The sequence below is a fragment of the Pseudopodoces humilis genome, chromosome 1 (assembly GCF_049639895.1).
Source record: "Pseudopodoces humilis isolate 2021_Gansu_Grassland_sample_001 chromosome 1, ASM4963989v1, whole genome shotgun sequence".
Lineage (NCBI taxonomy): Eukaryota > Metazoa > Chordata > Aves > Passeriformes > Paridae > Pseudopodoces > Pseudopodoces humilis.
The window spans coordinates 84,102,669-84,125,692 of NC_142200.1; the positions used below are offsets into that span (position 1 = coordinate 84,102,669).

General features: G+C 52.2%; 1 protein-coding gene across 1 annotated transcript; it reads right to left on the minus strand.

Annotated features, from left to right (window-relative positions):
- Positions 1-9,905: 9,905 nt before the first annotated feature.
- FOXC1 (forkhead box C1) lies at positions 9,906-12,173 on the minus strand. Its single transcript, XM_005534649.3, has one exon. The coding sequence runs from the start codon at positions 12,147-12,149 to the stop codon at positions 10,449-10,451; it is 1,701 nt and encodes a 566-aa protein (XP_005534706.2). The 5' UTR covers positions 12,150-12,173; the 3' UTR covers positions 9,906-10,448.
- Between the last annotated feature and the right edge of the window lie 10,851 nt (positions 12,174-23,024).

Here is a 23,024-nt window from a genome sequence, read left to right on the forward strand (position 1 = left end):
CCGCACGGCTGCGGCTGTGCTCTGCGGCTGCCCCAGCACGGCCGCTCGGCTCTCCCGTGGCCAGCGCTGCCCCGGAGCCGCGGCGAGTGGCGGAGGGGAGGGGGCGAGCTCCGCCTGCCCGGCCGCACCGGCGGCTGCCCCCTCCGCAGCGCCTCGGCCAGGAGGTCACAGGCTGCGGGTGGCGGGTCTTTGGTGGCAAGCGGAATAATAATTTTAAAAGTTTTCCAGAGCTTTTATGACAAGGCATTTTTGTATCGCTGCGAACTGTTTTTTCGCTTACAGTGATTCACTGGCAGACTCGCTGGTACATCGGAATATTAGTTTACACATCTCTGCCGAGGACTGGGAGCTTCGACTTCAAGGTTTTATCTATGGCATCTCTCACTGTAGCACACTCCAGAGAAGCATTTTCATTCTCTGGTTCCTCTGTCTATATTGGGGAACAAGTTGGGAGAAGGATGGAAAGCAAAAACTGATTCTAGACCAAGCGGTCCCTCGCAGTGGCCTGGTTCTGGGTGTCTTTCTGCTGCCTTTGTAGGGACAAAAAAAAAAAGGTATCGGTCTGACAGGACAAAGTGCACACTGCCCTGATGCTTTTTACCATTTGGCAAAGGTCAGAACTGATTTTCAGCTCCCCCAACACTAGCACCTTTCCTGCCTGATTCTTATTTGCTCATAAAGTACCACTCTTTTACCACGGGATCACGTCTTGAGAATGAAATAAATAATAACTTACAAGCAAAACAAAACAAACCACTAACAAGCTTTGACTTAGAGAGATGATATGGTATATGTAGCTTATACACCAGTTACAGACTTCTGTTCTCTACATCAGTTTCGAGTGCACGTCAAGCGTTTTTGGCGTGCAGGTTCGAAAGGTACATCCCCCCTCTGCCCGTCTCTGATCTTATGGAGACACAGCAGCTTCGTTAATGGAAAAGAGCTGCTCCAGTAGTAAATAACTGAGCAGAGCCCCGGTCCCTCGCGTCTTCCGCAAGCTTCCAACCATCCGCAGCAGCAGCACCGAACAAAGCAAACGACACGGGTTTAGCCTTTCCCGGAACCGCTGTGGCACCCGTGGCGAAAGGCTGGTTGGTGGCCAGGGCCAGACTATTGACACTCTGCACTGCCCGGGGCCGGGAATACTGGCCCGGGACCCTGCCAAGGGTCCCCGCTCGGCGGGCAGCCTTGTTCCACTGCGTCGTGGGAAGCGGAGAGTTCACCCTGAGCCGCTGCTACGGGGAAAAGCGGGATAGCAATGGCAGCGCCGGGTGGTGGGGGCTGCCGGGGAGTGTCGCCCTGTCAGGAAGAGGGGAATCGGGTGGGCAGGGAGAGGAGAGAGGGCCCAGCTCCTGCCCAGCGGGCTGCAGAGGGCTGGGGCCCGGTGGGGAAGGCCGGCCCGGCCCTGCCTGCGGCTCCCTGCCCGGCAGCGCCAGGAATTACGAGCAGCGACGGCCGGGTTCGCTCCCCCGCGCCCGCCGCCTGTCAGCGCCGCCGCCCCACGTCTGTCTCTTAGCCATAACTCAGCCCCTCGCCTCAGCCATACGGGCCGCTGCCCTCCCCCAGAACCTGTCCTGGCAATGGTAAGAGTACCACGAGAGCCCCTTTTAAAGAAATCTTTTTCCTTCTCTTGAGGCCTTCTCAGGGGCCACCGGCCACTCGTGGGCTGGCAGACAGCGAGGAGCACGGCGGCGGCCTCAGGTGGAGTGGCCCCACGGGAGCACAAGCCCTTGCCACTCGGGCCAGCGGGCCGGGCCGAGGGTCGGCGCTGCCCCAGGGCCCGCCGGCGACAGCCGGCCCGCCCGCCGCCCTCCTCCCCGGCCCCGGTGCGGAAGGCCGGCGAGACAAAGCGGCGGGGTCGCAGAGCAAAACCGCCAGCGCCATCTAAAAATACACCTCGCAGCTTAGAGCGCAAGCCCGAAGGGTAAAAGCAAACGGGAGCTGAAGGCAGCGCAGCCCCGCTCCTCGACCACGAACACGCCGGCTTGGGGTGGCGGTGGCCGCAGGCTCTGCGGCCGGCTCTGGTCGCTCTCGGAGACGCATCGAGTGCTGCAAGGATATTTAGAAAAACAAAATTCAGTGGTAAATTGGGAGTGCCGCCGCCATCACCTCCCCCCGACGCCTTGCACATAAGGCAGCCACTTTCCACCCCGGGCGGACATGAGGGTCACATCCTCTTCCCGCTACTCGCCCGGCCGGGAAGGCGTGCTCGGGGCTGCCCCGGAGAGGGGCACCGGGCGGGGATCGCCGCCACTCCCGCCTGTGGGTGGCAGGTTTGCAGGGGTGGGAGGCAAGGAGAGGCCCCCGTGGGCTCGCAGGGCCGCGCTCCTGCCTCCCCTCGTGACCCCCCTTCACCTCTGATGGTTCGCTGGCGGAGCATTGTCTCCAGACACAACAAAACCAGGACGGAGCCCTGGAGCAGGCAGGGCTCCAACGTTTTGACGGGTGGAAGAAAAACATCAACAGATACTTTGCAATTATTTGGTGATGGGGGCTAAGGAGAGGCGGGCGGGGGAGAGGTCGCTTCGCAGCAGCAGACGCTAATTGCAACCTTTGCTTTGCTAATGAGCTCGCACCGGTGCATTCCGCGCTCCATCACCGTCCCAGCCCCCCGGCGGAGTGCTTGGGGGGTGGGAAATGGCGTCGGGAGAAAGTCGTAATTTTTCTGCGATTCGTTATTCGCTTTTAAATCCATCCCATCCATGAGAGGCGAGGCTAGAAGTGCTGGCTGCCAGCACTTTCATAAATTCTCGCTTGGGGAAAACTGCGAGCAGCTCCTCGCTGGCAGGGGCGAGGTGTGTGCGAGCGCCCGGCCCCGACCCCGTCGCACTCCGCGGGCAACCGGGCATGCCCGGCCCGGGGCCCCGGGGCTCGCAGGGCGACGTGTCCTCCGCCAGCTTACGGCTTTATCCCTCACGCAGTCGGACCGGGGGAAATGCACACACAGAACACACACAGAAAATAGAGTTCCACTCGAAACTCGCATCAAAACGGCGCTGGGAATGTATTTATACTGCGCAATCTTGCAAGCACCGACGCTGTTTAAACAATTCTCTTCTACTACGGACGATATTATCAGTACTTTAACATTATCGTTCAATGGAAAACATTCTTCTTTTTCCTTATTTTAAATATTTATTTTTTAAAAAAGAAAAAGAAAAAAAAGGAATAAATTAAACTCGGCAGCTTAAATGTTCGGCAAGTAAATAAATTACAGGAAAGTTTTGGGAAAAAAAGGTTTATGACATTTTTTTTCTGATCCTAGTACTTGCCTTCCGAGGGATGATGGTTGTAGTAATATGACCTGTTTATTCATCAATTCATATAATATATAAATATCCTGAACTCATGAGTGCAATAATTTGCGTTTTTTCTACTGGAGGAAATTCAGCTATTTTAAGAGTTAATGGTTCTAAATGTGTTGGTTTTCCTGGATTCTCCCCAGAGGTGATGGGGGCTGGAAAGGGGGGGGATTCCAGTTTGGGATTTTCATTGTTGTTTTAATTCTGCTGAACACAATCTAAAGCAGCTGACCTGAACGTGGGGTGATACACGGCAAAACCAAGCCCCCCTGACACCTAAAGGTCAGGTGAAAGTCTCCAGCAGGTAAGTTGTGAGCCGGCTGCCTGCCCAGCTCACTTGCTCTTTGGCTCACAAATTGTTCCCTTCTGCCCACCCAAGTCGTCTCAAACTGTGTTTATTTAGGGGGAAAAAAAAAAATAAAAAAATTGCCGAACACCCAGTTCTATTTCAGCCGGAGAGCTTGTGAGCTCTCACCAGTAGCTCGGGCTGCCTTCCCTTCGCTCCCCATCCCAGCGCTTTTTAACAGCTATTATTTTGCGGCACACGCATCCAAAGCAAGGCGCAAGTTACGGGCCTAGAAGGTCGCAGAGGTGTGTGCAACAGATGCATTGGCTTGTGGGGCGAGGGAGAAGTCTCCCCCCAGCCCCCAAAGACCCTGCCTGCTGAACGGAAGGAGGGAGCCTTCGCCAGCTGCTTCCCCCGCGCAGCACAAAACGCTGGCGTAGCAGGCCGGGACGAAAAAATGTCCCTCGGACCGCAGGGGCTTCCCCGCGGTGCGGTGCTGCTGTCTCTTCCCTGCACAATGCGACCCTCCGAAGGGTCTGTTCCTCCGAGCCCGACACCCTCAGGCCGTCGAGGGTCTGGCGAACAGCACCTCTCAGCCGCTTGCCAAATTGCTGGGCGCCAGCAGCGTTAACACCGAACTACACTCAAGTAGTTAGTCCCAAATGGCACCGAGGGCTCCCGCTCCGGCCGGCCCGGCCCGAGTTACCCTCGAGAGATCTGGGACTTACTCCTCCGGCCGTCCAAGCAAGCCTTTTTGGACGCCTCGTTAGGAAATGAGGGGGTCTTCCAGTGTCGTCCCCCAGGTACCCAATCCTTTGCTACGGCTACCTGCGCTGCCAGCCCCGGCCTAGGACAAGGCCTGCCCGCTGCCCCAGGTGCGTGTGTGTAATTTTAAGGGGGTGCAGCAGTGCTGCCAGGGGTCCCCGGTGCCTCCACCAGGGTACGGGGCTGCCGCCGGTCCCCGCAACTACCGGGTAAGGAGCCGGCCCTCTCCCCCCCCCGTGCCCTCCCTATGCGGCTATTGTTTCGTTCAATTAGGCTCCGCTTGATAAAAAACAATCGCTCGTTAACCCTCGCCCTCCTCCCTCCCGGCTGGTGTGTTGTGAATGGCGACATCGTCTCCCTTGACCCCCGTCTCCTTTTCTGTCTTTCTGTCCCCTGAAAAATGATTCCGCTAGCTCTGATTGAATTTTATTCCTTCCTGACCTGGCCCGTTTTTATTGCATGGACACCATCAATCTTGACCTAACGCGACGTTTGTTTATTACTTTGGAAAGAAGCGAATGGCTTTATGAGCCCCAGCGCAATTAAACCAGGAGGGCTACGTTCACCGTGGCACCGCACCACCTTTGGGGCGGATTCACAACAGACAAGACGCCGGGAAGGCGAGGCAGAAGGGAAAAGGGTAAAAAAAGGTGGGGGGGGAAACCTATGCGGGAATGGTGACCGGTACCCTCCCAGCCCGTGAGCTTGTGACCGAGATGCTGGATGGAAACCCCCGCACTTCGCCGGGGAAGCTCCCAGCAGTTCCCTTACAGCACTCTTCGGGCACGCCAGCCTCTTGCGCAGCTTACCGCGTAAACCTGAGCTCGCACTCCTCGCTACCCCGGCTGCGCGCTACCTGTGCCCCCTCGCAGCGACAACTCAGCCTCGGACGCCGTGACAGCGCCCATCAGCGTGCTCCTCATCTCCCTCCTAGCCAAAAAACCCCACAAAAAATCCACAAAACAAAACAAAAAACACCCCAACACTCCCCCTCCCCCCAAAAAAAACAACCAACAAACAACAACAACAAAAAACCAAAACCCAAAACAAAACAAAAACCAACGAAAAAACAAATCAAAATATCAGCGCATCTCAAAGTGCTGATGAATGTAGCCAACACGCCCGATCCCAGCACAGGGAGACGGGGGAAAATTGACTGAGTACGCGGAGGAGTTTAAATTACTTTACGAATGAAATTAATTGAAAGCTAATGTGCAATTAGCCGTCGCTGTTGAAATGGTTGATTTCGGGAAGTGGATGGGGGAGAGCTTCCAGGGGCCGCACCGCAGTTCTCCTGTGCTGTGCAGTGGAGCCATGTGCGCGCCTCGGCTCCACACGCTTTTGCCTACGCAATCGAACGACGTAATAAAGACTGTGCGCTCTTACCTGACGCTCATCTTTACGTGGGCGCGGACAGGCGCGCAGCCCCCGAGCGTGCATCACCGCTCCTTTCCGCGCAGCGGCACCGCCGCGCTGCCTCCCGCAAAACCCGCGCGACTCGCCCGAAATGTCCAAGCCAAGTCCCCAGAGGACAGGGCGAAACTCTAAGCTCGTCCTGCTCCAGCGGCGTATTTTTGGGGAGGTTAGACCAAGCAGCTGGTCAAAACGCTGCAGCCCCAGAGTTACGAACGGTGTTACGAAGTTGAACCCGGCTATGAAAATAGCTGCTAACTTCGAAAAGCCTTTTCCGAACTTCTCGGCTATCAGAAAGGACCCCAGATATCATAAAATGCCGATTTGGAATCACTCCTTTAAATGTCCCCATCCACAACACAGCCCAAACATGTTCTCCATCTGACCTGGCCTGTGGAGGTAGGAAAAGGGTTTTAATCCATGTCCTCTCGACTATTTGCATTCACTTCTCTGCTATTTTTGGTTATGACCTTTGCAGAACATAATAGGAACTGTAATTGCTTTAAGAAGAAATTCTAAGGGGAAAACTTAGAAAGGAGAATATTACTCCTCTCTAAGTTTTCCACAGTATAAGTGACAGATGAGCAAGTACAAGTGAGAAACCACCAGAACCACCACGTAAATGGAATGGTTCCTCAAATTTATTAAAAATAATAATAATAAAAAGGTTGTTTTGTTTTTTTTCATAGACGAAAAGCAAAGTGACAGTTTGGAAAGAAAAAAAAAAAAAAATCAGTATGAGCTAAAAAAAATCCCACGAAGTGCCGTGCTAACCTGGCGCCTAAATGACTTCTCCGCAGGCATGGCTGGGGCCAAGTGTCCCCGTTTGCTGTAGTGGCTACCACCAAAGATGTCGAGGCCTTACGGGGACACCTCTCAGCTGCTGCCCGGGTGCATGTCCCGTGCCCACCGCTGCGCAAGGTCGCACCGCATCTCTTTTGGCGTTCAGGGCAGGCCCAGTTCTGCTGGGAGACAATCACAGGTCAGAAGGGACGCTCGGGTTTGCCTCCTGTGCTCATGAGGAGGGAAGCACAAGAGAAACAAGGGTTCGTGCCCCACGCTGGGCCCCGCTGCCCGCAGTTCATTGTGGTCCGCGGGCGGATGTCCCTCTCCGTGCCTCCCAGTTGCGCAGCTCCAGCCCGGGAAGTTTTCTAGCGAGCCCGCTCGGCCTTTCCCCATCCCAGCAGCAGCCTCAATGCCTCATGCCGAAGGCTCCGGCCCGGCAGAGCCCGGAGCTGCCGACCCCCACCCGTGCAATGCGGCGCAGGGACCCGCGGTACAGGGCTGCGCGCCTCCCGCGGCCAAGCCCGCACTTCTCACTGCCTGCCGCGGGGACGGCCGACACTGCTAATCTTATTTTCGTTGTGATCAGTTTCTGCGCGGAGTAGGAGAAAAAAAAAAGTTATGCTTATGCTTATGATAATAATATAAATAAAACAGTGTTTTTAAAACTCAAGACGAAGCACGCGTGTGCGGTGAGCCAGCCCGTCGCACTGAAAAGCAGGAGGTGACCTCCGCCGCCACTACGCACGTCACTTCAGGAAAGGGATCCCCTCCGGGGGCAGAAGATCCCGACACGACCTACCTTGCGACCGAGAGGGAAGTTTCCCTTTGCCCCCTCCCTGACTGCGAGCCGCCCTCCCGGCTCGCCGAGCCCACACCACCCGCCCCCTTTGCAGCCAGGGCCACGGGGTAGCGCAAGTTGCGCGGCCGCCCCGCGGCAGAGGGCCCCGGCCCGCCCCGAGCATTAGCAATAATTACACACGGCACTTGTTCACGCTACGCGCGGCCCCCCCAGCTTCCCCAGCCCAGCAGCAGCACTGACAATGCAACGGGTTATTAAACAAGCCGGGCTGACAACTGCTTTCCCCCCTGTTTGTATTCGCCGCAAACACCCTACCGCTGCAGACCGCTGAGAAAACCCAAACTACAGGAAAGCCGGCGCCTGATCGCAACAAAAAATAACAGGCAAATAGCAGCTCAATCGCCTCTACACTCTGCTTTCTTTAAATTTTATTTTAAATACGTGACGGGGGGCAGGAAAGGTTTTATTGCGCAGCCACCCCGCTGGCAAACCCATGTGCTAGGGCAGAGGGAGTTGCCCCGCCGAGGGTCTCCTCTCCAGAGAGGGGGAGCGGGGGCTTAGGAAGGCAGTGAAAGCCCCGCCGTGCCCCTGGCCCCGCAGTCGCCCTCCCAAGGAGGCGGCGGTGGGCGGGAGCCGCCGGTTTAGCTGCCCCCCGCTCGGTACTGGGAGAGGAGGAGCAGAAAGTGAGCCCGACCGAGAACAGGTAACATTTTATTTCCCTTCACTAGTGAAAAACGGGGAGCAGCAATTAAAATATGTCCCCGGAGCGAAGGCGCCCAACTTTGCTCGTCCGCTTCATCAGCTTTACCACAACCGAGCGATGGAGCGTTTGAGGTTCTCCTACCCAACTTAGCAAACAAATAAATGTAAATAAGGCCGGTAATCTTTGCTAGCACGAAAAGGCAAAGACTATACCATACTTAAGTAAACTAAGCCAACGTGTTCTAAGATGACACATTACCCCGAGTTCATTTCATCTGCCGAAGGTGTTTTCTAAACATTGGACTATTGCTTTGGAAGGGAAGCACAGCTCAAAAGCGAGGTAATAAGGTTGAACTGTAAATACCTTTGTATTTATTTACAGCATAACCCTTAACAATGCAACAGCAATTACTGCGAAGTGTTGCCTTTAGATAAGAGATTCCGATAGGAAACTGTATTATCTTGGAAGCAAATTTTAGGCCTTAAATATCTGTAATCAAATAAACTTATTTCCAAGTCTGACTGACAAGGCTGATTCTTTTAAGTTAATGGATTTATTGCATTTTGGTGGTTACTTACAAAAGGGGAGGGTGATCCCCATTGGCCATAGGTTCTTAATAGTAAATTGTCCAGAAGATAGGATTCTTGATATGACAAGATGCCAGTCTGTGCAGCACTCATTTGCTACCCTGGTTATACATATATATGGGATTTTTTTCCAATTTGAGGAAAACTGAGGGAGGTAAGAAGACCAAAAAAAAAAAAAAAAAAAAAACAAAAAAACCCAAAAATACCCCACAAAACAAAACAAACAACAACAAAAAAGAAAACAAACAAAAAAAAAACCCCAAAACCCCAAAACCCACAAAACCGAAAAACTAAACCAAAACAGCACCCAAACAACTATATAAGAAAAATCCGCCCACACAAAAAATATTTTAAAAATAATTTCAGTCCGAGCAACTGAGACACAAACCAGTGAAGTCCCTGAAGGACGGGAGTAATGCAGAGCTGTAAAGGTGTAAGGGTAGACCGTGCAAGTACCCCTTAACCCAATTACTCTTTTTTCCCCCCTCTGAAATAAAACAGTACTTTATGTGTTAGAGAAGCGGCTTCACTGATGTGACTGCACGCTTTGCTATCAATTCTAAGAAGCAGTGATTTATATGCTGGCATTATATTTAAGAGTACACGTACGACAGATTATTTGGCATCTGCTATACACTGGAGTTCAAAAAAATATGCAATGCATATATGAAACTATAAATAAATATGTAATCCTTTCTTAAATATAGGTACATATGTAAATCCTAGATATAAATACATTTGAAACACACACAGAGCGATCGATAGCTCGACATATACAGTTACACATGGTCTGGAATCTAGTGCATGCACTTCTACCTTGGAGTTATCACTTAATATATCCTTACATAGGCATATTATTTAAAACAACGTAATGTCGCCATACGACTGTGTATGGTCAAATGTTTCCAGGTCTTGCCATTAATTGCTAAGAAAACGTGTTTGTTTGTTTGCCAACTCAGAGCTGCCATGGGAAAGTATTTTTTTCCTAGTGGATAAGGCGAGCTGACTAAGTGGAACATATTGCAGAAGAGACTGAAAAGGGATTTTTCGACCTGGCAGTTCCTAAATGGTCTTTGGAATTTGTGCGGAGGGGAACAAGCTGTTCCAGCTACAAAGTCAGTTATGAAATCCCTTTTCCCTCTCTTTCTTTCTTTCTCTCTTTCTAAATGAAAGCATTAAAATATACAGACGTGTAAAGGATCATTCCAACTGAATGGTAATTTATTAATAAACAAACAATGCAATACCTTCAGAATATTTTCAACAAAAAAAAAAAAAGGAAAAATATTGATAGAATAAGATTAATACAGTTTCCCTTTTTATATATAGTGAAAAAAAAAAAAATCAGCGTTTCAGTCAATTTTAACGTCACTTTTCAGGAAAGGGGGAAACACTTTCTGGCGTTTGGTCCGCAACATCCAACTACAAATTAAAAATAAATTACTATGTCGCAATTTACATTTTAAAACAAGTCCTTGTAGAAGAGGGAGTGGAGGGGGAGAGAAGCTGGTACTCTACGCTGGACTTTTCGCTCCCTTTTAAACGCGGGGCATGACAATACCTTAAGGGACGGGGAAGAGCGAGAGGTGGGAGACGAGAAAAAAGAAGTATTTCTCAAAGCAATTAGAAAAAAAAAAAAAAAACTTACGTGTTATTGGAGTAACACTGTCCTTTAACAAACCAAGACATGCTTTGGGGCTGTCTCTGTACAAAAGCTTTTCGCGATGCCCCCGCTTCCCTCCGCGGGCGCTGCGGGGGCCGGTGGCGCGGAGCGGAGTTCCCGCGGTGTCCCCGCGACGGGGCGGGCTCAGAACTTGCCGCAGTCGTAGACGAAGGCCCCGGAGGTGCGGTAGAGCGGCTGGCTGCCGGGGAAGGCCATCTGACAGCTCCCGCCGCCCCCCGCCCCGCCGCCGCCGCCGCCGCCCCCTGCCCCGCCGCCACCGCTGCCGCCGCCGCCGCCCCGCGAGGCGCTGAGCCCCAGCCGCGGCGCCTCGGAGACCTCTCTCGGGGCGGCGGCGGAGGCCTGCTGCGGCCCCGCGTAGCCCGCCGCGCCCGCCAGCGGGCCCAGCTCCCCCGCCGCCGCCGCCGCTGCCGCCGCCGCCGCCGCCGCCTGGTTGAGGTACCAGGAGGCCAGGCGGCCCTGGTGCGGGTGCGGGTGGTGCCCCTCCTGGTGGCCGCCCGCCGCGCCGCCCAGCCCGCCGTGCCCCAGCGCCCCGCCGCCGCCCCCCGCCCCACCGCCACCGCCCCCGCCGCCGCCGCCGCCGGAGGGCATCGCGTACTCGGGCGGCGGGCCCTCGGCGGGGCGGGCGCCCGCGGCGGGCAGGTGGCCGGGCCGGTCGGCGCCGCCCGCCGCCGCGTAGAGGCTCATGGCCTGCATGTTGCGGTGGTAGGTGCCGGCGGCGGCCCCGGCGGCCGCCTGGCCGCAGGGCGAGCCGAAGACGGAGCTGTGTCCCGGCGAGTATCCGCCGAGGGACAGCGCGGGAGGGATGCCGGTGCGCGGGGCGGCGGCGGCGGGGGCCAGGGGGCCGGCGCCCAGCTCGGCGGCGGGCTGCGGCGAGCCCCGCAGCGAGGTCATGATGTTGTCCACGCTGAAGCCCGGGCCGTGGTGGTGGGGCGGCGGCGGGGGCGGCGGTGGGGGCGGCGGGGGCTCGGGGGCCTCCAGGCTGAGGGAGCGGCTGGAGGGGAGGGTGCTGCGGGGGCTGCCGCCGCTGGAGAGGCTGCTGCTGCTGTGGGGGCCCTCGACCTTGGGCACGGCGCCTAGCGGCGGCGCGGCGCCGGGGGGGGACACGGCCTGCGGCGGCGGGGCCGTGCCGTTCTCCGTCTTGATGTCCTGGATGCGGACGGGCGGCGGCGGCGGTGGGGCGCTGCCCCCGGCGGGGCCGCCCTCGGGCTCGGCGGCGGCTGCGGGCGGCGGCGGGCGCGGCGGGGCATGGTCCTTGAGGTGCAGGCGGTCCTTCTCCTCCTTGTCCTTGACGGCGTCCTTCTTCTTGAAGCGGCGGCGGCGGCGGAGGAAGCTGCCGTTCTCGAACATGTTGTAGGAGTCGGGGTCGAGGGTCCAGTAGCTGCCCTTGCCGGGCTTCTTGTCGTCGCGGGGCACCTTGACGAAGCACTCGTTGAGGGAGAGGTTGTGGCGGATGCTGTTCTGCCAGCCCTGCTTGTTGTCCCGATAGAAAGGGAACCGCTCCATGATGAACTGGTAGATCCCGTTCAAGGTGATCTTCTTATCGGGAGCGTTCTGGATGGCCATGGTGATGAGGGCGATGTAGCTGTAGGGCGGCTTCACCATATCCTTGGGCTGTGGCGGTGGCGTGTAGGGCCCGTAGGCTCGGGCCATGCCGGCCGGGTACTGATCGTGGGCCGGGTGGGAGTACATGCTCATCGGGGCCGGCATGGCCGTGTAGCCCCCGCCGGCCGCCGCCGCAGCGGCGCGGTAGTAGCTCTGCTCTCCGCCGAGGTACGGCACCACTCCTAGGGAGTTGGGACTGGACACGGAGTAGCGAGCCTGCATGTCCTCCCGTCAGCTTTCCCCCACCCTCCCCGCCGGACCAAACAGCGCGTCCCTTCCCCCTCCACCCCTCCACCGCTCCGCGGACCGAGCTGGACCGGGCGGCCGGGCAACCCCCACCCCCCCACCCCCCCGGCGGAGCGCGGAAAAAGGGAGGAAGAATAACCACGGCAGCGCCGAAAGCCTCCTCTTCTTCGCCCAGGAAAGCCCACCGGCGAGCTCCCGCGCTCCACGCGGAGGGGGAAAAAAATTTCAAAAAAGGGGGGGAAAAAAGAGGGGGACAAAAAAGGGGGAAAATGTTTTAAAAAAGAAAACGGCGGAGGAAAAAAAAAAAAAGTAATCGCAGCGGAGAAAGCAACTTCCAAACGCAGAAAGAGTATTAAGAAAATAAAACCTTTGCAAAGAGGCTCCCACGCTCCCAGTTCCTTGTTCCACGGGGATCTGCAACAAGTTGTCTGCAAAGGAGGGACAAAAGTAGAGGGATGTGTTTTGTTGGCTTTTTTAAGCGAGCAGAAGAAGAAAAAAATCCACCTTCCCGATCTCCCAGTGCAAAGTTTCCCTCTCTCTCTCCCTCTCGCTTTTTTTCAGTCTCTTTTTCAGTCGCAGGCTGCTTTGGGAAGCATCGGAAAAACTCCTGAACTTTTGAGCATCCGTCACCACGGCGAGAACTTTTTTACGCACTTACAGTTTTCTCCTTTTTTTTTTCCCTCCCTCTTCTCTCTCGGTCTCCTTTTTTTTTTTTTTTCCTCTCTTTTTTTTTTTCTTTTCCTCCTTTTGCAGGCGGCTCAGCTCCGCCCCGCCGAGCTGGGCCGGCCAATGAGGGCCGGGAGACACCCCGAGCTCTGAATGAGGAGGGGAAAAAAAAAAAAAAAAAAAGAGAGAGACCGAGGGGAAAAAAAAAAGGAGAAAAAAAAAAAAATACCCGCGGCAGCTACGGGAGTTGTAGCGCTCGGGGACCGGCCACACACACTCGCCGACACACGCGGACGCCTTGAGCGCTGCGGAGCCCCGCGTTCGCTCGGGCCGCTGCTCACCCGCGGGAATCCTCCAGCGCCCGCGCATTTTGCGCGACAACCCCGCCCGAGCCCCACCGCCCCACACCTCGCTCGCTCGCCACACACCCGCGTCCTTACGCGGTCTCCCCCGCACACGCACCCCGGGCACACGCACCGTGTGCATGCCCTCACCAATATATATGTATATATGTGTGTGTGTGTATGTGTATATGTGTAAATGCTTCCCCCGGAGCTCCTTCCACCCACGCGGGCACCCCGCGCTCTGCCACGCGTGTTTTCCCCACGAATGTAACTTTTGTGTGTGTGTGTGTGTGTGTGTGCGTGCGTGTGTGTGTGTGTAAGTGTAAGCTCCTCGGTCTGTTTTCTCTGCACGTTCCGGTCGGGCTCTCTCCTCCCATTCCCTCCGGGCTGCCGCTCGTTTCGGCGGTCCGGCTCCATGCCGGTGTGCCGGCTCTCTCCCTGTCCGCCCCGGCCAGAAGCGCACCCCAGCTGCCTTCCACCCCCCACGCCAGCGGGGACGGCGAGGAAAGTGCGTGGAAAGTGCGCGCGCGTGTGTGTGTGTCTCTGTGTGTGTGTGTGTGTGTGTCTGTGTGTCTGTGTGTCTGTGTGTCTGTGTGTGTGGTGGGATACCCCTGCCTCAGCAGCACCTCCCTGCCTGCAGCCAGCTGCCTGCCTGACCAAACGCTTCTGAAAAGATTGCATTCCTCCGGTTGACAAGGGTTTGACGAGTCCTCCAGAGCTCTTTTTTATTAATCAGCCACCAAGGGCTTTCCTCCCTCTGTCTGCAAATGTAGCGCCCACTGCCTCTGCTGTTTATAAACACGGGCGCTTTTCTCTGAACGGGGTCTGTAGCTTGCTCCTTCAGGTAATCTTTTTACGTGATGGGGGATGTGAGACGGAGAGCGGATCCTTGCTTTATCTCTTTACCCATTTGAGACGGAGAGGGCATAATTTTGTTCCTAGTCTACTTCAGAGTGGATTCGGTGGTATGTCAGGTGTGTCAAAAGAAAAAAAAAAAAAAGGCGGAGGGGGGGAGAAAAAGAAGAACAAAATGAATGTTCCCGTAACTGCTTGGCCGGTTCTGCTATGAAGATTTGATTTGCTTCGCCTTTGTCTAACTATCTGAAATCACATTTGGGCTCTAATCAGAATAAGACTTTAACGGGAACGGAAAGGGACCAGAGAGAGAGGACTTGGTTATTTATTTTTTAAATTTTAATTTCAATTGTCTCTTATATTTGAAGAACGAAGATTTTATTTTCGTACTTTAAACACCGGTGAAATTAGTGTACATTGCTTCACAATAGTCTATTTTACCAGTACTTCAGTTATTCGAAATACAACCCAGTACTCTTCACTCGCTTTGTAGCCCATAGCCCTGAAACTTCATTAGCGTTCATAATAGATCAGCTAAGAGGATCACGCTGAAATCTATTTTAAGGGGTGGAATTTGTGCGGGAAAAACGTGTGTGTGGTGCTTTTGTGAGACGAATTACCCATCCTGATCTTATGACACTAAAAATACGTTAAAAGACCCTTTTGGCTTCACTGATTTGAAACACCCTTTCCACACTTTTTACTGTGATCGATTGCTTTGGGGATCATGCCTATGGAACTTGTTAAAGGCGCATCGTTTGCTTGATGGTATTTTAGCAGGTATGGCTCTTCGCCTGAAACAGCGATCTGTTGGTTATGAAAAAAAAAAAAACAACAAAGTATTTAAAGTGGGATTCAAGTCATGTGAAGAAGGTAATTTATGTAGCTTAATATCTGCTCCTTTTCATATTCAAACGTAACGGGTCTCCTTTTGGTAGTAAATGTCAGTTCTTTAATGGTGAATACATTATCCCGTTTAGCCTGTTGTATTTCATCGTCTGGAATCTTTCACCTGCTCCTGCCTAATTACACTTTTTTCCCTTTCCTCCCACCACGGCAGAATTAATAAATGTGCAAGCACTGGACTAGATGTCAATTCCAACACTTTATATTTTCAAAACCTCTTTCTTGTTTTGCTGAGGGGGAAAAAAAGGAAAATAAAAAAAAAAAAAAGGAAAAAGAGAAAGAAAAGGGGCATTTTAGCACGTTTCCATGCAGCCCAGGTCATCCGGTTTTCCCACGGTATTACCTGCCGTTAAAAACAATTTCCGTGGGCTTCCCGCTCGCTCCCTTGAGCGTCCGTAACGTGCCGCTCCGAGACCCGGAGCCTTCAGCGGCTTTCTCATTTTATCTGGACAATGTTGACGGGAGCGAAGCTCTTTCACAGGCAAAGGTTGGAGTAACACCGAGAAGTTTCAGTACAGGGAAGGAGGGGGGGGGACACATTAATCCGAAGTATTTTGCATCTAATATATTTTGCAATCGCCACTCTGATGCTATAATTGCAAACTGACGCAACTAACGTGTGTTAAATTACAGACCTCAACCCAGCAGGACTTTGGTTTCTCTACTCGAGGCACAAAAGTCACCATTGTGAAGGTTCATAGTGGAATTTGGGGCTTGCGTGTCTGCGTGTTGGGGGGAAGCAACGGGTTTAGGGAGGCAGGAAGATCAGTTTTCCCCCTGCTGTCTTTGGATACCACCCAGAAAGAGTCCTTGGCGCTTGGTCTTCACCCACCCGGTCGTACGGCAGGGCTACCTCTGCCAGGCACCCTGTCTCTGCCGCTTTAGCCAGCCTGGCCTCCGTGCGGGACAGCCTCCCTCGAGGTATCCCGCCTGGCTCTGCCGCAGGAACGGAGCAGGACGGCAGCAGCCTCGGCCTCCGTGGGCCCCCTGTTCCGCAGGCCCCCGGGCGGCGGACACGGCCGCTGCCGCCTCCTCCCCGCAGCCAGGCGAGGGACGCCGGTGGCGGGGCGGGAGCCCCTATGAACAGACCCAGGCCAGGGGAGCCGCGTTTGTCTTGAAACCCTCCGAGGATTCGCGTGTGTGGTCATTTACAACATTATTTAGGAAGATGTCAGAAAGAAAGATGACATCGGAGCGGTAGGCGGCGGGACTACCATTTGACCTGGGCAAAGCCCAGGTGGACCCAAACAATTCGCTGAGCGTTGTTCGCCTCGCTCGTCTCAAAGACCTGGAGGTGAACTGCTTTCCAGCCCCGGGCTGTTTATATTTAGTCGTAGTCAGAGCTTCGCTTCTCTCTCTTTCTTTTGGCTTCAACATCATAGCAGTGTCCCTGTGACTCCGAAACCAGCCACCCAGCCCGTCTCTTTGCATCTCAGGATGCAGCTTTCCACGTTCTTTAAACAGCGGGCGACACCACAGGAGAAAACCGCTGACATCCTTTCGAGGGGCAGGGAGGGAAGTGATCGCATCAAATCTGTGCTTCACCGGTAGAAAAATCTATTGTGCCGCAAGTCTCCTCTCTGTTTGCAGCCGCTGGACATTGGTGACAGCAATCCCTTCTTCCCTCCCTCTCGTCCTTGCACCAGCACCTCTGCCATCTCAAGCCTGTGCAATTAAGCTCTAAATGCACGGTCTGTTTTGCGTGGCACTCAGTTAAGCAAACAGGAGTGATTGTTATTTCATTACCGTGGGTTAACAATTCCATAAATATGCCGCGGTAGTTTTCCAATCCAGGGCGTCTTTTATCTTGAGACATAAATAACACAACTTAATACGAAAATGAGCACTCCATTCCCTGTGGCATCTTTAGCCTCTCGTTCTTGGCTGAGAAATAAATTATGCTTTGCAGTAAATGAGGCAGCTGACATCGGCTTCGTGCCATTCACGAGAGAAATACCTTAATTTCACGTTCGGTATCTAAAAGAATATTATCTAAAAGAAAAGAGAATTTTGCATTTAGTTTACAAAGAAGAACCCAGACCATCAAGAGGTTCTTCCCACGATATTTATTCCATCTTCCCACGATAATTATCGCGGTCGTACATATAATTCGTCTCCGTGACACAGGTTGTGTCACAGAGATGTCGAGGCACCAATAATAAGGACAAAAACCAGGCTGTGGGAAATTACTTGTGTTGCTTCTGCTGTAAAGTACATTCTGGAAAGTATTATCTCACAGACACACACACACACACACACTCACAAACACAGAGAAAGACCTGCAAGTGCGTAAGAAACGTTTAATTATTTGGTAGGTTCTGTAGCTTTGGCATCCCATGGTAAAACACTATCATCTGAGCGGCTGAGGGTGTTAAAAATTCACTCCTAAACTGACAGGAGGATAGCCAAACATGAAACATTTAATTTTTTCTTTTTCTTTTACTTTCCAAGGTCCCCTGCCCCTTTTGTGTTCCTTTTCCTCCCTTATTTCCTTCCTTTCTCTGGGAGGGGCAGCGAGGGCGGAGGGGGGGCTCAATCCGTTGGATTCTCTGGATTCATATAAATGAAAACACAGGGAGCAACGAAGCTGGGAGTATGAACCTTAGCAGCCCCGTCCTGCTCCATCTCCACCTATTGCTCTAGCAGACGAGAGGAGAGAGAGACTTATTTGTATAAAGGGTTTATTTACATTAGAATGAAGCGACAGTTCCTAGTCTGGGAAGTGATAAGTACTTGGCAAGTCATTAGGTAGCAGATAGAGATCAGCCCCTGGATACATAATTGCCTGCCTTTCCCATACTCGTTTCTGAGGGCTGGGAGCATTCTCGGGAGGGTGTGAGGCAGAAGAAGTGGGGGTGCGGATGGGGGGTGGCCGTGAGGGCGCTCAGCCCCACAGAGAGCCACGACCGGGCTCTGCCCCTCTGCGGGCTGCCCTTGGCGGGGGCCGCTCCAAAGCCTGCCGCCCCCCGCCGAGGGCTGCGCGGGGGGAGCCCGGCCCTCAAGCGGCTCCCGCGGGGGACAGCGGGACAGCGAGGGAAGCCGCAAAGCCGCTTGCCCCCGGTAAGGAGCGACGATGCTGCCGCGCAGGGCTCCGCAGGGCTCCGCGCCGCCCCGGCGGGCACCTGCGCTGCGGGCGGAGCTGCACGGGCCGCGGGCTCCCCCTCCCGGGCCGCCCGCGCCACCGCCGCCGGGCCCCGCCGGGCACCTGCCCTCGCCCTGCCCGCCCCACGGCTCCCCACGGCTCCCCACGGCTCCCTCTGCCCCGGCACACGCGGGGTTCAACACCCCACGCTGACCCTTCCCGCCGCCGCCGGGCTACGGAGCCGCGGCCTTGCGGGGCGGGTTCCGCGGGGCGCAGCTCGCTGTCGGCGGTGAGCGCTAGAGCCGTGCCAGCTGTGCCCAGGCCGTTATACTCTTCCCTCTGCCAAGGAATGTCTTTATTGGTTGCCAGGCTTGCCAATACAACTTGCGAGTGAAAAAGCGTTGGTTTCCAGGAAAAGTACTTCTGGTTTTTAACCTCCCCCTTGCTGTCCAGCTATCGATGTGTTCAACCTCCAAGGAGCAGCTGGGTTCTGGTAAACCTGGTAAATGTGGTAAAAACGTTCTGGTAAACCCAGAGGCAGATGCTTTTACAGAGTGGCCGCAGAGATGTGTAAATTTACACACACGCATAAACACACACACACACACGCAGCTACATGCACTCACGGTTTTCAAGGCATTTTAAAGGTTTTACAAGGCATTTATGGTTATTATGTACAATCACACCAAAGAACTAGTCTCCTCTAAGGCTCCTAGGAGCTATAGTAATATAAGTAATAAAACTTAGATATCTGCATATGTACTTTTATGAAGCCACAGATGCTCTCTTTGCAGTTATTTGCACACTGCTGGAAGTAACCCATGCTTGTGGACGTACAGAAAACAATGCCTCACTCTGCAAAAAGCAAAGTACAATAAAAAGAGGTGAAAGAATAGTTTAAAAAGTAGAGCTCTCAAGATGTAACTATTATTTTCCACAGACCACAGGGAATGCACAAAAGAGATGGTGTTTTAAATACACCTTGTGTAACAAACACTTGAAACTCACAGCTGTGGGAGTTCCATGGGCTGTGACCCCAGGCAAGCCCCATTTTCTAGTAGGTCTCTGCCCACTATGGCAGTATGACTTTCAATGTCTCCCCAAAAAGTGTCCCTCCTTTGAACAAAGCAAAACAAAGCTTTCAGACTTTCTTTTTAACCAGATGGCATTAACCCCCTTCATTAGACCTCTGTGTGTTGGATGCATGGCTCCAGCATGCCACCACCTCACCTGCTCAGCTCACGCCCCAACTCCTGCCCCAGTGAGACTGGCTGGCCAACTGTGATGGCAACACATCTAATGTTTGCATAGGAGGATGGCATCAACCAAGCCAGGCAGGGTCAGCTCCCCCATTTTGCAAAGCAGAAGAGATTGCCAGACTGCATTCAATGGCAGATGACCAATTCAGAGGTGCTGCATTTGATAAATACAAGTACAGGTATTTTAAGATAGCATAGCATGAAGAAAAGAACCCTCAATTGTTCATTAAAAAAAAAAAAAAAAAAAAAGCAAAGCTTTCTATTTAACTTGATAACCCCTAAAATAGAGGCAGAGATTCTTAGCCAAGGCGTACATTTAAAAATGTAAAATGCAATTTTAATTAAATGTACATTTAATTGCACGTGCATAACTGTGGGATATAAGTGTGGTTTGTTGGTTCGAAGGCAGATTCACAGCTTTCCTTTAGCTCACACTTTTGCTCTCAAGAGCTGTAGACACTGCAAACATTGAAACAGTCATTTATAAAGGGAATACTCGGTATAGGACAGTCTGGCTGGTAACTTCCCTGTAGTTTAGATGAGCTTGCCAGGTAGCAAAAAACAGCATTTCTCTATTCACTAGAGCCCTTTGGAGAGGTGCCGTGTGACAGGGAGGCTGTCGGAGGCAGAAGTGTTTGCATGGGATGGAGACTGCAACTACCGTAACTGTCCCTGTGGCAAGAACACCCACAGAAACAGGTAATTTGCCCCTCCCACACCAACTAACAGCCAGAAGCAAAAAATGTTAAAGTAACTTACATCATCGTTTGCCTGTATCATTACTAAGGAGGAACTGAAAGCTGTTTTATGAGGAGCAGACAGACAAAACTAGCTTGAGCTTGAGACATAAAAAACCCAAACCACTAAGATACCTGAAGGCATCCCAATTAAGTGATATTACCATCCCGATCAAGATGCAGTCATTGTTAGTAAGCACCCCTGATTTTTAAAAGAGATATTCCAATTAAGTAGATTTCCTGATTAGGCAAACTTAATTTTAGTGGAGAGAACAGTGTGGAGGAAACCTGAATGGCTTTTTAGGAGGGCCAGCTTCAGAGGGGAGCTTTGTCACTTGCAACAGAGCACAAGTTGAATTCAGGCCATGTAGCCCAAAATCATGGCAATGCCCCTTTGCCCGGTGCTGAGCAACCATCTTACCTTGAAGATATCCAGCCTTGGTTGGTGCCTCCATCTCTTACCTGCGTGTTCCCCGAGCAGGGGTAGATCTGCTGCTGGGCATGCCTGCAACCGCCTGAGTCAGAGCATCTTGGCACCTGTTTTCAGCCTAAATCCCAGTGGGATCCAAAAAGTAGGCAGAGTGGCGTCTAAGCACCCGCAGGGTTGATTCAATAGATAATGTCTTGGGCTTTGGGACAAATTTGAAGGGAAGGTTCTTATCAGCTCTGCACCAGATATCTCTGTATTTTACAGGTCTCAACTCTGGCCAGATCCTCATGATTTTTGGATGGCGTGACTTGAAGTGGCACATTTTGGCAGGAGTCACCTAGCATTTTATACTATTGCCTCCCTCCATGTTACTCAGGCCTTAAGCTTGAAGGTCTAAAGCACAGGTTCTGGAACAAAAAAAATACAGACAGCAAGACTTCCAAACACTGGCCCTTTAGAAAGCTCTGAGCTGAACCTGCCAAGTGTGCTGAGTGAAGGAGAGAAGGTTGTAAGTCTTACATCCATATATGTTGTTCTTAATATTCACCGTGGGCACACCTACAGCTGGAACAACACTTCTAGATAGGAGAGAGCTCTGCAAAAGAAGGTTGCAGTGATAGTGATGGCCAGCCTGGGCCATGGGAATAGTCTCATGTCTCTCCCATGCATCTGTTTCCCTCCAGAGGCTGGGCATGTCTTGCATCTACACAATAAGGGAAGGAATGTGAGCCCTCCACCACACCTCTAGCTTTCAACATTTGCTGAGCCTGTTTGTCTATTTTGGTTTTGGTTTTTTTTGTTTTGTTTTCACCTGTGACTTTTGAGATTGTAATCTCAGCAGGGTAGGGACTGCCTTGTGCTCTAGATTTGTACACTGTGCCTGGGATCTTGAGCTGATGTGCTAATAATGAATAAGCATAATTTTCTTGAGGGGTACTCTTAAGGATTCATCTGGAACTGATTTGACTAAGGATAAAATAGACCATTTCCTTTGGAAGAAATGGGCTCATGATAACCACTCGATTAAAAGGATCGCTTTCTGCAGAGGTGAACACAAGTGTTGCACTCAGTAGTGTTCATCATGGATTTGCATAGACTGAATAGTACATCATGTCCCTCTTTCTCCTAAATTTAGGGGAATGGCAGCATCCATCTAAATGTCTTTGAAGAAAATGATTACATGGAATTTTCTTGCTGACCTGCAGCAAAGGTGTGCTCTTGATGTGTGCCTGTTTTTCAATTTGCCTACCCGTAGAAATTCCAAACGTAGTAGCTTCATTTTGTCTCAGAGGTCTCTTGCTTGTGTGTCATCCTGACCTTGCATGGCTACGTGGCATTGCAGTAAATCTGTCCAGAAATTCATATTTGAATTAGTGTTTGAAATTAATGTTTAAAATTATTTTATTTTATTTTTTTCATATTCTTCTTTCCCTTTCAAATGAGGCCAGATCCTCAAGCCATTAAATTGAATTGCATCAGTTGTGGCTCTGGCTTGGAGAAATTAAAGGTGAGCACCTGTACCAGCTCAGCACCACCACGCTGAATGCAGTCACAGAAGTGAAACCATGGAAGAGTGAGCAAGACTAGAGCTTGGATGATGCTGCTGGATTTTGTGTGTGTGCATTATGTTCCAGGAAGGACCATGCAGTGGTATTAGGGAAAACTGCTGGTTTAGGCAGCTCCAGTGTTGAGATTGGTTTCTTGCTCTGAAAGCTGTCCCTCACTAAAGTGCAGTGTGCAACTGGCATAGGGTTTTTCTTTTTGTACAGACTTAAATATGCTCATTAACTCTTCAAAATAATGTTATCTCTTCCAGGGCATTTCCCATTGAAGTGAATGATAATGTTCCCATTGACTTTAAAGCACAATTTCCTCCGCCTACTCCTTCTTAAAAGACTTAATCAAGCATGTTTAGTGGAAACCTATGAGAGTTGTCTAATGACTGGCTCGCTTTGCCCAGGGAAAAACGTAGCTATAAATTGAAACATGATGCTGAAAACTAAGTTTAGTAGAAAGTGTTTAGTCTAGTGCTGGATGAATGATGGAAGCTTGTATTTGTGAATAATTTATTTGACAATTGGTGCGGGAAAAAAATGACCAAATAAGTTCTTTGCTCGTTTTTTTCTTGCCTGTCTACCAAACTGGCTGCACAATGCGCAAACAAATTGCTAATATTTATTTAGGAGCAAAGAGGTCAGCTTTTGTCAAAAATGTTTTTAGCAGTGGCTTGGACAAGCATCAGATTAGCTTAATTTTCTTGTGTCCTCTGCATAGTAAACAAAGGCAGTTGTGCTATTAGTTACCGAATTCACCGTGAATTTTGCATCTTGCCAGTAACGCTTACACTTTACAGCAAATCCTCTGTTGTAAAGACTCTGCCAGTTCTGGAGCTTGGCTTTCATGCCTGTAGAAAACCTCCTGAGACTTTAGAAACCTCTAAAGCGAGTTTCTCTTTATAGCCTGTCCAGAGGGTACTGCCCACCAGCAGCCCCTTCTGAAAGGGACTTCTTCCGAGTGAGGTGCGGAGCTGCAGACAGCAGCAGCGTACAGGGCTGACGGAGCAGGAGCTGCA